At 31.9% G+C, this 16,705-nt stretch overlaps 2 protein-coding genes across 2 annotated transcripts in view; one reads left to right on the top strand and one right to left on the bottom strand.

The window, feature by feature from the left end:
• Nucleotides 1-2,240: 2,240 nt before the first annotated feature.
• On the bottom strand, nucleotides 2,241-6,943 carry LOC125044719 (60S ribosomal protein L9-like). The gene is made up of 5 exons (XM_047641600.1): nucleotides 6,807-6,943; nucleotides 4,172-4,316; nucleotides 3,864-3,986; nucleotides 2,490-2,703; nucleotides 2,241-2,361 (listed from the first exon to the last, which is right to left on the bottom strand). Exons 2-5 carry the CDS (start codon nucleotides 4,307-4,309, stop codon nucleotides 2,258-2,260), a joined length of 579 nt encoding a protein of 192 aa, XP_047497556.1. The 5' UTR covers nucleotides 4,310-4,316; nucleotides 6,807-6,943; the 3' UTR covers nucleotides 2,241-2,257.
• Nucleotides 6,944-7,335: 392 nt separating this feature from the next.
• The window catches only part of LOC125041232 (tether containing UBX domain for GLUT4-like), a 23,255-nt gene continuing 13,885 nt past the window's right edge, over nucleotides 7,336-16,705 (top strand). Inside the window, exons 1-4 of the mRNA XM_047636074.1 lie at nucleotides 7,336-7,540; nucleotides 11,149-11,204; nucleotides 11,442-11,611; nucleotides 11,737-11,918. Of these exons, the coding sequence (XP_047492030.1) occupies nucleotides 7,460-7,540; nucleotides 11,149-11,204; nucleotides 11,442-11,611; nucleotides 11,737-11,918 (489 nt within the window). The 5' untranslated portion in view covers nucleotides 7,336-7,459. The remainder of the gene's footprint in view (nucleotides 7,541-11,148; nucleotides 11,205-11,441; nucleotides 11,612-11,736; nucleotides 11,919-16,705) is intronic.

Below are 16,705 nucleotides of genomic sequence, written 5' to 3'. Positions count from 1 at the left end.
AAGCCTCATTGCCTCTAATAATGGTATGGTTAATGGTTAATGGTTATTCATTGTTGGCCATGATAAGCCTGGAGTATGTTGGGGAGAGAAACGGTCCATCCCTCAGGGTCCCTTGAGGGGCAGGGGAATACCGTGCCCATGGCTCCCTCAGGACTGGCACAAAGTCAGCCTTTCATCCTTTCAGCACGGCTCTCAGACCTTAGGAAGTAGATAGTAGAAGGGGTTGGTGAAGGGACAGAAACGAAAAAGTAGGAGGGGGAAAAAAAGACCATGCAAAATTTGTTGAGTCAAGGGCTGAGTCCCAAGGTTGGGGAGTTCCCCAGCATTGGGTCCCAGTCTCCGCCTCCTAAGCCCCCCACGACAACAACGGGCAAGGGATTGGGGGGGCCATTTCTCAAAAGAAAACCTTTCCTCAGATCTCCCCACCTAATTCTCCTACAGACTCTTGAAAACATCCAACACATGACCGGAGAGAGTGTTCTGCTCCCTCTTTTCTTTTTCGCTCTACATCCAAAGCATTTACTGATATCCAACCTTCTCCTCCTCTTCAAGTTCCTCGCAAAGGCCACCGCGAGTCCTACACCAATATTGCCAAGGCTAGCTTCCGTATCAACACCTTCCATCAATCCCTCCTAATCTTTGATCGTCGTCGTGGGGGTGCTTACGAGACTGAGGCTCAAGAGATTTATATAATTTATGGAAAATTTCTCCCGCATCAACATCTAAGGCCATTAGTGTCGTATTCAAAATATAGTGACAGCGTGAGGCTTGGGGGCAAAGCCCCCAGGCAAGGAAATGCTATTATGACATCATATGTCGTGTGGTGCTATGGTAAGGTAGAGTAACGGAAATGGATTAGGAATGAGTTAATGATCTGGGTAAAGTTAAAGGTTGAATAGTACTAGAGCAGTGGTTCCCAACCTTTTTCAGCTTGTTACCCAATTTAGCATGCCACATTAAGCATGTTACCCCTTTCACAAAATGAAGCATACTTGTGAAAATACTTTTCGGTTACCACACACTTAGCTATATATTTTTTCTTTTCTAATACTGTATATTAGTTTTTGATATTTATTGTTATTTGGTTTAGCTTTGTTACTTACTTATAATAGGTTTGCTTTACAACTTAAAATACTAAGACTAAGTTAACATTAATCCAATACCAATGCTTACTTGATTTTCAGAATTCTTAACATTTTTCTGTCACCCCTCCATTATCCCCGAAAAATTGCTAAATTACCCCCAGGTTGGGAACCAATGTACTAGAGAGTAATATGGTAGTGAATTGGTTAATGGTTAAAAGCAAAATAAATGTGCTAAACATCTAAGGTCATGTAGCACTATAGTAAATGGTAGTGAAGGGTGGTTGAGTTAGCGATTAGCTGTCAAAGCTGGGCAAAGGAATTGGCGAGTAAATGGGTTAAGGTCGGGAAAGGTAATGTATAGGGGTTAGATCAAGTGAAGGATGTATATGCATTTGAGGAATGAAAACAGGTTGTCAAAGCAGAAAGTGTTAGAAGCTGTGGGAGGGATCACAAAAAATCGGGAGAGGAGACTGTTCTGAGTAGTAGAGGCAAAGATAGGTATCCAGGAGGGAGTGGAAGGGATAGAGGGAGGGTCAATATAGGTGGAGCTGGAGCTAGGGGGGATGGGCTGTATTGGCACGTTCCATTTAACCATTAATCATTCTGGGAATCCACAAACATTGCCTAATGAACAACCTGGGGGTTGTGCCCCCAAGTCCCATGCTATCGCTTTAAACTGAATACACTGCTAATGACCTTTGATGATGCAGCATAAATTTTTCAATAAATCCATTTTTTCTTTGTATTGGTTTCAAACCCGTCTTCCTTCCACACACACCTCCCATCTTCAAGAGGTCTCAGCATCTCTTCCCTCTACCCCAAACCATCCTACCTGTATAGTTATGTTTACATGAAGTTCTCATTTTTTAATGTAAATATAATTCTTGTATAGATCCTACAGATGGAAATTTGTTAAACAAAAAAAGTTGCATTTGTCTGTTTGGGAGTCAGAAATGTAAAAATTATTAGAAAGTGCTAGCAATCTGGTTACTCTTGTACTAACATTTTGTAGTTTACAAAAAACACTACATTTCAACTCTTGGTATGACAAATATTGATTTTTACCTACTACTTTACACTACAGATTATGGGTTATTGTTTTTTAAAAGTATGAACTTCATCTCTTGTAAAAAAAAGTTTTAATGAAAGCCAATATGCCTCAGCCAAATTATTTATTCAGTCTCCACAACGTGGCCCTTTTCTGAAACGTAGATACCGTCCAAGAACTTTCGGATATCCTTGTGCTTAACAGTGGTGCTCTGTTGGATCCTAGCAGCTGTTGGGAGAGAATTACAATGGTATTTGTATTAAATACAATTTAAAATTAGTTATAAACCATGAGAAAACTTTCACCAAAAAATATTTCAATCTAATGTATTGGCAAAAACCAGGCTATACACTTACCTGACTGTGAGACAGCTTCAATGGAGTTTCCCTCCACAACAAACTCGTCCTTCTGCTTGGGAGAAGCAGTGATGGTAACTCCTGTTTGCATGTCAACTCTACGGATGTACTTCTGACCCAAGAAGTTACGGATTTCAACAGACTGATTGTTATTGGAGATGACACAGTTGATGGGGAAATGAGCATATACTGCACGCATCTTGTATTGGAAACCCTGAAAGAAAGGAGAATTTTATCACAAGTGTGTTTGGGGAGCCAGTACAGCATGGTCCTTCCCCAAAGTAGTAATAAAGACTGAATAGGTAAGTAGTGTGTGTATTGTTTGACTGCGGCTTTGAACTTTCTTGTCACTGTTCAAAATCTTAAAGAAAATGTTATTGTCCTATGATTTTGATAACTGAAATCTAAAAAGTCTGGCAATGATGAAGAAACTATATAGTTATAAAAATGGAGAATCTTGTTTTTAGCCCTTGGTGACAGGTCATGCACTGACGCATCATAACAAACCACTTAATCTGTGGAGTGCGGCTGTATGCCGCAGCAATGCGTCAAAGCGCTACGAGTTGGGAGTTCGGCTTGAGGTATCGAACTCCCATGTTTATGTCAGTGTAATAGTCACCCAAGGACAAAATATGGCAAAATTGGAAAAACTGTTAGAATGTGCCTCATCTGTAGCAATGAAGAACTACTATTCAAATTCCTAAGTCTACCAGTCAATTATGCACTTACGGAAAGCGCTATTTTGCAAAAGCAAGATTTCATTTAACTTTAGATAAATTACCCTTTCCTTGTGCATCATTTCTCTATTTATATAGCCATTACTATTGGGTCTAACCTTGATATTTGGCTAACCATCAAAGACCATAGGAAGTTACAAAATTGATTTGAACAATGTAGGTGCTACAGCTGAGGAAAAAATGGTTATCAAACACTTAACTGATAAATCATTGTGAATTACAGACCAGAACAAAGCCTGCTAGTTAGTATTTAATCTACTGCCGCCAGGAACTTGTAATGTCACTGTAGCTTTGTTTAGTGAAATGTTTACACATGGATAGCTCCACAAGTGCTCAGTCACCAAGGAATCAATTTATACTCGATGCAACTTTACCCGATTCTCCCTTTGAGTTTTTTATCATCATTAACATTATTATTATTATTTTACTAATGGAATCCAAATCAATATTATTTCTAACATTATGATTATAATTATGCTATTGACAATGATAGGAAATGGAATGAACTTTCTGAAAATCAAGGAAAACCATAAACAGGTGAATTAAGTAAGACTACTGAGGACTCATCAATGTGTAAATATAATGAATAAAATAAACTCAGTGGGTTTGATGAAAAGTGAAAAGGGAAAATACTTACAATTGTCACACCCTTAACCATGTTGGTAATGTGTGTGCACACAGTGCGCACAGCAGCTACTTCCTTGCGCTTGCCAAACCATTTCTCAACGCTAACAATGGTTCCCTTGGCAGTCTTCCTTACCTAAAAGAAAAAAAGGTGATTACAAAAAATCTTTTACATAAAATTTACAATAAATAATATCTACTTGCAGAACTATAAAAATGCAATTAAAACTACCTATATAAATTTCAAGGTCTAGAGATTCAAAAACTTTAGTTCTCCATTGGGCTAAAAATCTAAAAAATAACACCCAAAACAGTACTTACATGGAAGTTCAGCTTCAGCATTTGGAATGAACGTTTGAGAGTTCCACGGGGGCCCTTCACCGTCACAACACGGTTACGTATCTTGAATTCCACATCCTTGGGGATAACCACCTTCTGGCTGGTATTGATGGTCTTCATGGTGACCCTGCCGGCAGAATCAATAAACATGTTAAACTATCCTACACCTGAGATTCATTGGTTTATATTGAAATGACTGCTGCATGGTTGTAGCAAGATGCATTTTCCCCAAAGACTTTCTATGCATTAATCCATTTGTTTGCACTGTTAACCTGACAATCTAAAATAGAGGGAACCATCAAGTGATGTGGCCTTCCTGCTTTACATACAGCTAAGCCAATTAATTTATATTTTCATGAAAGCTTAGCTCTTACTGGCTGAACACTTGGCAATAATAGGTCTAGGAGCTTTAAATTACAAAAAGAGTTTGTGAACATTGCTAGAACACAGAAGATACAGGTTGCCATGCTTGATTTCTAGGTATGGACTTTGGTGAATTAGTGCTTATTGTATTTTGCATAGATTTTCTAAATTACCTAACATTAAAAAAAATCAACAATGCTTTCTCAACTTCTCAAAAGAAGGCTTCTGGCAGTAGAGTTATATATGCAGGCAGAGCTTTTACAATCTGTAAATCTACAGATAAACACACAGCTCAAGAGTGATGGGGATAAATTTGCGACATGCATTATTGCATCTTAATATATTTTTTACCTAGATAACCAAGGCTCTACAGTGATTATTTATAGATAACTAATTACTTGCAGGAAGAATTATAAGAGCAAGAGACCTTTTTTGTGTACAGGTGTGTTATTGCTATACAACTATAAACCAAATATAACCAATATTCTTGATCTGCAGTAGCAGTAATATTGGGAAATGGCATGAATTACATCAGGGAATTTGTGGGGTGAAACGAAGCAGAAACATAGCACTAATTCTTTAGATACGATGCACTCTCCAGAGAAGTCTGTGGCCCAGCAGATATGGGTTAACCCCTTTTCGCCGGGTGACGAAAATAAATAAAAAACACTACGCTCTTGAGATTTATGGCAACGAGCCAACTTTGAACATGGGAGTTTGCTACATCAAGCCGAATACCTGGCTTGTAGCACTTTGGTGCGTTACCACGGCGTACAGATCAAGCGGTTTGTTATGACTCTGCAATGCGTGGCCCGGCAGAAATGGGACAATGTTACCAAGAGCAATACGTAAGGGAAATGGATAATCATCTCATAGACCATAAGATATATAGTAATAAGCAACACAGGCACAGTTGTTACCTCTCATTTTCCACAACACAGGCACAGTTGTTACCTCTCATTTTCCACAACACGACATGTTTTCTGTAAAATGGCATGAAGTGCTAATAAAGGGGTGTACAGGGGGCTTGCCCTCTGCTAGGGATAAATAGAAGGTAAAGTTGGGTTTGGATTTTGAATTTGCACGATACCCTGATTTTTGGACATCTCTGAAGGGTGCATTGCTCTCGGTTACAGATACTGTCCCTACTATTACTCCAGACAACAACCTTTAGGGCACTACTGGGAATACACAAAATTCACTGCATGAACCAACTACCTGAAGCCTTTGGGATAATTTTCTACAGTACAGCATTGCCAGATACTTCTTGTACTGATAACCAACTTTGTCTTTCGCAAGTATAACTTTAATTTGCCCTAGCTTAGTGTCTCCAAACCATACAATTTAACCACCTTTGCCCAATACTCCACACCCAACTTGTGCATTTCGCTAACTCTCGGCTCTCCCAATCAATCATTGTGGACTTGCTCTCCACCCGGCATTTATCATAACCTATTTTCTTCGCTCCTGAGGTTCTGCTATGCCTATGCAGATTTCATGTCAGTAAGTGTTTATCCCCCTCTCTTTGTGCTCTGATTTTCCCGATCTTAGTGCAATTACGGTAAAACCATATCCATTTATTTGTCTATATAATATGTGGTCTAATAATAACAACCCTGGCAAATGCACAAAAATAGGTTCAAGTGTACGAGATCAGCTGCTCCCATATTTTAAAAAACTCTGTATTCCCCTTCTCTAAGGCGCAGGCTCAAGACAGGCGGTGCATTGACAGCACTTGTTGGAACTGGCGATGCAGTTTTCTAAGATATTACCAATACCTTTCCTCAGTGTTTCGCCTGAGATCTGATTGTTTTTTTCTCGTTCAATTATAACACACAGAACACGTGGTAATATGTAAAATTAACTATTCGGATGATGAACATGCTATACATGGACGGGTTATTTCTTCGTAACGACTTTTACTCTTTTGACTTATTCTACCTTCGTCTCGAAAATTAACACAGAAGAACTTAAAAACAATAAGTAGTTCATGAAAAAAACACTGAATAACTGTGACATCACCGAAAGATTTGCTTCCCAACACCCAAATCTTTGATCGTTTGTTTACACCGTCCAGTGGCAGCACCATATCATTCACTTCATTTTATATCACTATTTTACAACATATCTACTAATAACCACTCTGAGTATACTGTGCAACACTTGGTCTTCCGTATATAATACTTTCTATCTCAAGGTACGAACGGATGATCGTGGTAAATCAAGATATATCTCGAAATCCTCGAGTCCTAACCTCAGCGGTGGAGAACACAAATGGAAAGACTCAGGGCGGGCACATCTGAGAAATTTTCAATTTCGATATTATTTTTTTCATATAAGTTTTTAGCAATTTAGTTATATTCGTATTACACTGATTTTGTAAGAGTTGATTATTTTATTTGTAATGTAGGACCAAGTATGTAAATAGATTTAATTTATATTATTGAGCAAATGCTACCGACGGCATTCGTTCTTCCTAATTCTGAAATATCAAATATCTGCTTCATTCTAACTGATAATAACATTAATTATAATAAATATATTTTTAGATTTTCCTATAAACCATGTTGGCTAAAAATAAAAGTAAAACTGTAATACAGAGGCGGTATTCTTTTTAATCAAAACTTCAGAAGATAAATAAAGGTTACGTATTGGTTATTTTTTCATGTAGTATAAGAAAGAACACGCAAATGTAGTGTGACTTAAATGACTATAATAATTTGAAAAGAATATAAATAAAAAGAGTGTTAGAGAGCCTCATAATCCTCAGAGTTTATACGCCGATGATAAAAAACCTATTACACAAACCTTCTTTAGTAGATAAATAAAGGTTGGTGTGTCATCCTTCCCGTCATCAAAAAAGGACTTTATATCAACTTAAATCAACTCTTCTTTTACTCTGTGACAATGCCTGCCTCAGTGACCGTCTTATGCCCTAATGGCCGAAGAGCAGTCGTCAAAGTCTCCCCAAATACAAGTATTTTACAGGTGAGATATTGACCAAGTTGAAGTTGAGGATTGTTTTTCATTATTGTATTTTTTGGCTAAATATTCCTGTTTGATTCGCTTCGCCGGTATTAACAATTTTGTCTTCACTGAACTGCTTCTCGTATCTTGTGTGCATTTATATTAGTATTTAACCTTGCTTAGCAGCTTGGGCGATCAGGGTTGTTTCATTTAAATGTTTTATAGTTAAATCGATATAAATCATGGATCAAATCAAAAGATTTTCCTTTAGCACTCTGCAACTGGGGAATTGTGATGTTCATTGCAGTACTGTTAAGTGTATCTACACATAGATGGCTTGAGAAGTGCTCAGCCACCAAGGAATCAATTTTAAGTATACACGACCTCACATTATTTTCCTTTCCTTGAGTTTTTGCTAAGTTTTCTAGGCTTTTCGAATGCTGTAAATATTGTTGTTGTTATTAATATAATTGACTATATGGTAAATATTTAGAATACTTCTGCATGACCGATCATGACGATGTTGGTATAGATGGATTCCTCTCACCCGCCACTATGCTACCAATATATGTAGGACATTTGCCACAGAACCCCCCCAAACCCCCCACATTCTTAGCTCTGATAGCAGAGGAGGGCATGAAAGGTAACAGGGAAACTGTAGGGTAAAATATAAACAAAATGAATGTCACTATATTGCCTAATTCATGGTGCTGTGCCCCCTGCAACCCTTCTTCTGCAGGGGCTACTTCCTCTAAGCCCTGTAATGGAAGACAAAGTATCCTCCACCTATTCATGGCAGAGTAGAGTGTATGACATACGTGCAGGAATGCCCAGTGTTGAGTCTGTCCTGTGCTCTTTTCCGCTCTACACATGTGGTGGATTCTTGTTGTCCAGAGGTGGGGTTTGACTATTTATATTGACCAACTCCAAGATTGTGGGTGTTGGGGGATTTGCGTAGAATAATTTCTGTATATCCCCTTGGTGACGGGTGAAGAAAACTAAAAAAAAAAGACGACTTTGAGCAAGGGAGTTCAGTACATCAAGCCGAATCACCGTCTCGTAGTGCTTTGGCGTGCCACCGCGGCATACAGCTCCATGCCACATTTCGAGTGGTTTGTTATGATGTCTAGAGACGTGACCTGTCATGAAGGGGATATTTGGGTAGAGGAGTTATTGCTAATACTGATATCAATATAAAGTAAAATTAAGTATTTATGAAAAGGGTCATTGAACAGGGTAAACAGGTGAAAGAAGTTGGACTAGTGATTTAATAGATCAAACTCCCTATGGGTATACCTGTGTACATGCCATCCCTGTCAGCATTGAGTTATTTTTATAATGACCTCACTAAGATGGGGAAAATCAAATCTCAATCTCAGTCTTAAAGATAATGTGCAGGCTCTGGTAAGCACATAACACGCATAAAGCAGGAAAAAAATTACATTTGCTGATATATGAAATAATCTGCACAGTTTAAGTATAAAATCAAAAATGAAAAAAATGGTCACAACAAATGCCACAGTGGGACCCTCATTTAGGAAGATATGGCAATCAAGTACGGGGGTAAAGTCCCTGGATTAGGAAAGGGTAATTCTTTACTCTATGGATGCACTTGCCAGAGACTAAGTCCCTTACTCCGTGCCTCAATTTTTTTTCTCAACAAGCTGTCGTGACTGGGTGTGGTTGACTGCCCGAGGGAAGAGTTGATAAGGGCCTGTGCCCTCCACTACCCCCCAGCAAATATTGTCTTCACTTCTCTATGTCCTACAAATAGGTCTACCACTACTATCTTGCCAAAACACATGTTGGAAAGAAGAATTTTGTGCAGTTGCCATTATGGTTCTGCCAGCAAATACTATAGTAAAATACATATTAGACAATTCAGTGAAACTAAAACCATTAGTATTGATTATATGGAATATTTTTGATTATTCGTCCTTTTTCGATGTTCTGCTTGATAGTTCTTTCAAATTGATGTATCTTTTCCTCTTTTAGATTAAAATTTTAATTGATGTTAAAGGAATTTCAGGGGAAAACTTTTTTTAAGTTTCTAGGAATACAGCTGTCAGTCCCATGGCAGTCATGCCGTAGCAATGATATCTCTTATGCTTTCCTGGGAATTTGGAAAGTAGACAAAAAAAACTTATACTAGTAAGTAAATAAATTACAAAAGTATTATGGTGGTATAATTAGTATTATTTAGATGAGCTTCCTTATTTCCAAAAAATGTTGAGGTAGATTTGCATAACTTCCGGAGCAGAGGCTGGCTATTATGAAACTTGATTGAATTTCAGTGTTCTTCATTCACTATAGTTTTTTTTTGTCACGTGATCATTTATTTAATATCCAAGTAGTTTTATTAGGCTCTTGTAGTGGTGTTCTGTTATGATTGGCTTGGTTAAATTCTCATGCAGGCATGCTGAGTGTTATTGAATATTTTTTTTTTTAAGGAGAGTTTAATGGGGTTTTATTATGAAGACCTTTCCCCTGTATAGTTTCATGATTGCAGATTTATATATATTTATTGAACAAAACTTTCTTTTGATATTTTTGTTAAATTTAGATGGGGAATTCATATTTAGTGAATCTGGTGTTAGCTATGTGATTTAGTAGTATATACTTAAAAAAAGGCAATTTCCATTTTTAATAGTCTCTTTAAACACTCTCTTTAAACAGTAGTTTTGTATTATGTACAAAATTTGCATTTCATGGTAGTAATATGAATATTTTGATAATTTCTCAGCTAATGTTGATAATGTTCTGAAAGTTCCATCAAGTTCATCAAGAGATTTGGAAGTGAAAACAAATTTTCCCTTTTCCTTTTTTACCATTCTGCGTGTTCCCTATGCAGAAATTAAAGAAAGAGTGACTGTGGAACTGTGGAACCTTTTGCTAGTCTCAAGTACATCAAAGTAAACTGTGTTTCATATCAAGGGTTTATGTTCTTGAGACTGCAGCATTGTGTTGTTGTTAGTCGCATGTGTTTTAACCTCCAGGGAAAGAAGGGTTTCACCTTTGGCATCTTTCCCACTTGATTTAGAGAACCACAGGGGTGCAGGCCCTCACTTCCTTAGTGTAATACACCTGAATACAAGATAATATATGAACTTCATTTTAAGAAATAATTTTGATTTCAGAAGCAATGAAGTAATAAGTAAATTAATTTGATGAGGTATTCCACGCTGAGTTTGCTTTTCAATAATATTATAAAGAGCAGAGTGATTGGAATCACAGAAAATTCAGTCACCTCTCTGATTTAGCAAGAGTCAACCAGAACTAAAAAAATAAAAAACAATTATATATATATATATACAAAAACAAAATCTCTGAAAGTTGCCTCTCGCTTATGGATATATAATTTATGTTTATAAGGATTGAATTGTCTAAAGTAAGATTTGTTGATGCTAGTCATATTTGATGTATTATCATCTGTCTGGGTAATTTTATGCATTTGGCAGGTTTGTCCATTTTAATTAATAATTTCATGCTCTCTAGGAATAGGTGCATTTATAAATGTATCCAACTTATAGCTGTAAATGTGTATGTCTGTGTGATTTTTCTTTATACTTATAAATGCAGAAGGAAATGCTTCTCTGCAGTTATTCACAAAATGGTAATGCTATTTTCAGATAATTGAAGATGCATGTAAAAAACATGGCTTCAACCCTGATCAGTATGACCTCAAGTAAGTATAATTTGCTCTGTAAGCATATTTATTTAGATTTTTATTCCATTTATGGATGATATACAGAAAGACCAAAATGCATTTAATGTCAAGGATACTTTATTCTGAAAGAAGAAATAACCATGATAGTATGAATTATATATTAGCCACATAAAAATGCTCAGCTAGGCTTTTCCTAACAAACATTCATATTTTATGGTTGAATACAATTTTAATGCATGGTCTTTGCATCTGCAGACATCTTCGGCGAGTTCTGGATGCAAGCAGTTCAATGCGGTATTCCGGACTGCCAAATAATTGTCAGCTCGAGCTAATTGAGTCGGCAGTACCTCGAACGACATCAAGTGTGACAGTGAACATTGCCACAGATGATGGAGTCAGACTTGTTCATGACTTTCCTGCCACTTGTAAGTAATTACCTGAGAGGATCCAAAGGAAAGAAATGTAATCTCAGAAGTATTGATTTTTGGTTGTGAACTTTTGAGTTTTTAATTTGATAAATAGTCCTATCATTGCCTCTCTCTTGCTGTAGCATCCCTGTGGGACATCTTGAAGCATCATGAAGAATCTGGCCAAGCAGGCCGCCTCATCCCATCTCCTGAGGATGGGCGAGAACCAGTGATTGTCTACACAATGCGCAGAATCAGTGGTCAGGATCTAAAGACCACGACGCTCAAATCCCTTGGTCTTACCTCAGGGAAATGCATGCTGAGGTTAGTTGAAAATATAATCATAATTGTGTGACTTTTTTTTACTGCAGACATGCAGTTTCTTATTAATGGCTTGTTTTCCATACACAACTTAAAGTTATCTAATTTTGTATAATAACAAAAGTTACATAAAAAATTCTTGCTCCATTTAAAGGATTTTTTGAGTTAGAATTGATCATGTCAACCAATATTTTCATATCTTTGTAAAGAAATTAGGAAGATTGTTATTAACCCATTGGATACAGATGGCATGATTACATGACATGCCCACTGTAACTTTAGTTTATTGATTGTGTTTATACAGAGATAGCTGTTCAAATGCTTAGTCACCAAGGTATCAATTACTAGTGTAACATATCTCACCTGTTTATACTTTCCCTTAATTTCTGGAAAGATTTTTTTATAATATGTTACTATTTTTATTGTAATTTTTAAAATGTTATAATAATCATAACATCAATAACAATGAGAACAGAGTAGGGAAATCATATGCATTCACTGAAGCATCGTCATCATTTTTGTTGTTGTTGTTATTGTTAGTTATTATTATTATTGTTATTCTTTTTGTTGCTATAATTCATTTTGATGTTATTGTCTTTGTTATTATTATTTATTTTATTATTATTATTGTATTTATATTATTATTGTTATTATATTTATATTATTATCATTATTATATTAATATTATTATTATTATATTTATGTTATTATTATTATATTCATATTATTATTATTATTATTATATTTATATTATTATTATTATTATATTAATATTATTATTATTATTATATTTATATTATTATTATTATTATATTTATATTATTATTATTAATATATCTATATCATTATTATTATTATTATTATTATTATTATTATTATTATTATTATTATTATTATTATTATTATTATTATATCTATATTATTATTATTATTATTATATCTATATTATTATTATTATTATTATTATATCTATATTATTATTATTATTATTATATCTATATTATTATTATTATTATTATTATTATTATTATTATTATTATTATTATTATTATTATTATTATTATTATTATTATTATTATATCTATATTATTATTATTATTATTATTATATCTATATTATTATTATTATTATTATTGATATTATATCTATATTATTATTATTATTATCATTATTATTATTATTATATCTTTATTATTATTATTATTATTATTATTATTATATCTATATTATTATTCTTATTATTATTATTATATCTATATTATTATTATTATTATTATTATTATATCTATATTATTATTATTATTATTATTATATTTATATTATTATTATTATTATTGTATTTATATTATTATTATTATTATCATATTTATATTATTATTATGATAATTATATTTATATTATTATTATTATTATTATTATTATTATTATTATTATATTATTATTATTATTATTATTATTATTATTATTATTATTATTTATTATTATATTTATATTATTATTATATTTATATTATTATTATATTTATATTATTATTATATTTATATTATTATTATATTTATATTATTATTATATTTATATTATTATTATATTTATATTATTATTATATTTATATTATTATTATATTTATATTATTATTATATTTATATTATTATTATATTTATATTATTATTATATTTATATTATTATTATATTTATATTATTATTATTATTATTATTATTATTATTATTATTATTATTATTATTATTATTATTATTATTATTATTATTATTATTATTATTATTATTATTTATATTTATATTATTATTATTATTATTATTATTATATTTATATTTATATTATTATTATTATTATTTATATTATTATTATATTTATATTATTATTATTATTATTATTATTATATTTATATTATTATTATTATTATTATTATTATATTTATATTATTATTATTATTATTATTATTATATTTATATTATTATTATTATTATTATATTTATATTATTATTATTATTATTATTATAATTATATTATTATTATTATTAGTATTAGTATTTATAGTATTAGTATTAGTATTAGTATTAGTATTAGTATTAGTATTAGTATTAGTATTAGTATTAGTATTAGTATTAGTATTAGTATTATTATTATTATTAGCAGTAGTATTAGTATTATTAGTATTAGTATTATTATTATTATTATATATTATTATTAATATTATTATTATTATTATTATTATTATTATTATTATATTTATATCATATTATTATTATTATTATATTTATATTATTATTATTATTATTATTATTATTATTATATTTATATTATTATTATATTTATATTATTATTATAATTTATATTATTATTATATATTATGTATTATTAATATTATTATTATTATTATGATATTATTATTATTATTATTATATTTATTATTATTATTATCATTATATTTATATTATATTATTATTATTATTATTATTATTATTATATTTATATTATTATTATTATTATTATTATTATTATTATTATTATTATTATTATATTATTATTATTATATTTATATAATTATATTTATTATATATTTATATTATAATATTAATTATTATATTTATATTTATTATTATTATATTATATTATTATTATTATATATTATATTATTATTATATATTATTATTATATTATATTATATTATCTATATATTATATTATTAATTATTATATTTATATTATTATATTATTATTATATTATATTATTATTATATTATTATTATTATTATATTATATATTATTATTTATTATTATATTTATATTTTATTATATTATTAATTATTATTATTATATTATATTATATTATTATTATTATTATTATTATATCATATTATATTTATTATTATTATATCAATTATTATTATTATAATTAATCAACACACAACAAAACCAAACAACAAACAAACACAACAACACAACCAAACCACAAAAAACAACCAACAACAAAACAAACACACACAACAAACACAAAAACACAAACCACAAACAACCACAACAAACCAAACAACAACAACAACAAACACAACAAAACAACACACAAACAACAACAACAACCAACAACAACAAACCAACAACAACCATAACAACAACAAACAAAAAACACAACAACAACAACAACACACAACAACAAACAAACAAACAAACACAAAAACAAAACAAAACACAAACAAACACCACAACACAACAAAACAAACAAAAACAAAAACAAACACAACACAAACCAAAAAACAAAAAAACACACAAACACACAACACAACAACACAAAAAATCCACAAACCAACCACAACAACAAACAACAAACAACAAACACCACAACCCAACAACCACAACAAAACAACAAAAACAAAACAAACAACCAACAACACACCAACAAACAAAACACAAACTACAAACCACAACAAAAACAACCAAACCAACAAAAACACAAACACCAACAACAACAACACAAACAAAACCAACCACAAACACAAACAACAACACCAAAAAACACACCACAACAAACAACAAAACACCAACAAACAACACCAACACACACAACAACAACCAACACAACAAACAACACCACACACAAACACACAACAACTCAAACAACCACACCAACACACACACACAACAACAACAACAAACACAACAACAAAAAACAACAAAAAAAACACAACACAAAAAAACCACAAAACAACCCTCCACCAAAAACACAAACAACAACAAACAACACAACACAACAACACAAAACACAAAAACAAAAACAACCCCCACACCCAAAACAAACAAAAACAACAAAAAACAAACCACAAAACCCAAACCACAAAAAACCAACCCCCCAACAAACAACAACCAAACAAACAACCACCACACCCACAACAATCACAACAAACAAACCACCCCCCAACACCACACAACCCACAAAAAACCAACCCAACACCAACACAAAACCACACCAAACCACACCAACCCACAAAACCACAAAAAAACCAAAAACAACACAAAAAAAAAACACCAAAAAAAAAAAACAAACAAACACCAAAAAACAACAAACACAACAAAACAACAAACCAACCAAAACCAACAAAAAACAAAACAAAAAACCAACACCAAAAAAAAAACAAAAAAAACCACAAAACACACAAAAAAAAAAAACCACACACACCAACAAAAAACAAAAAAAAACAACCACAAAACAACCCCAAAACCAAAACCCCACAACCAAAAAACAAACAACACCACAAAAACAAACAACCAAAACCAACCAACACACCACACAAACAACAACACAAACCAACACAACAAAAAACAACCAACAAAAAACAAAAACCAAACACAAAAAAAACCACCAAACACCAAAACAAACAAAAACACAACAAAAAAACCACAAAAACAAACCAACACAAAACAACCACAAACAAAAACACACAAACAACACAACAAAAACAAAAAACAACACAACCCAAAAAAAAACAACACAACAACAACACAAAACAACCCCACCAAAACACAAAACACAACAACCCACAAACCAAAAAAAAACAACCAACAAACAACAACAAAAACCAACACACAACCAAACCAAAAAAAAACAACAAACCACACCAAACCCACACAACAAACCAAACCAAAACCACCCCAACCCAACAAAACAACAACACACAACACCACCAAACACACACAAACAACAAACCACAACCACACCACCCAAACCCCAAAACAAAAACAAACCCACACACCAACAAAAAACAAACCACAACAAAC

The sequence above is a fragment of the Penaeus chinensis genome, chromosome 3, assembly GCF_019202785.1.
Source record: "Penaeus chinensis breed Huanghai No. 1 chromosome 3, ASM1920278v2, whole genome shotgun sequence".
Lineage (NCBI taxonomy): Eukaryota > Metazoa > Arthropoda > Malacostraca > Decapoda > Penaeidae > Penaeus > Penaeus chinensis.
The sequence above is the reverse complement of the archived record's forward strand: the minus strand, read 5'-3'. Positions and strand labels throughout refer to the sequence as shown.

Coding starts and splice junctions, on each gene's coding strand:
- LOC125044719 (XM_047641600.1), bottom strand. CDS start 4,309: ATGAAGACCATCAATACCAGCCAGAAGGTGGTTATCCCCAAGGATGTG. Junction 2,704..3,863: donor TGGTTAAGGGTGTGACAATT/GTAAGTATTTTC, acceptor CCTTTCTTTCAG/GGTTTCCAATACAAGATGCG. Junction 2,362..2,489: donor TGAAGCTGTCTCACAGTCAG/GTAAGTGTATAG, acceptor CTCTCCCAACAG/CTGCTAGGATCCAACAGAGC.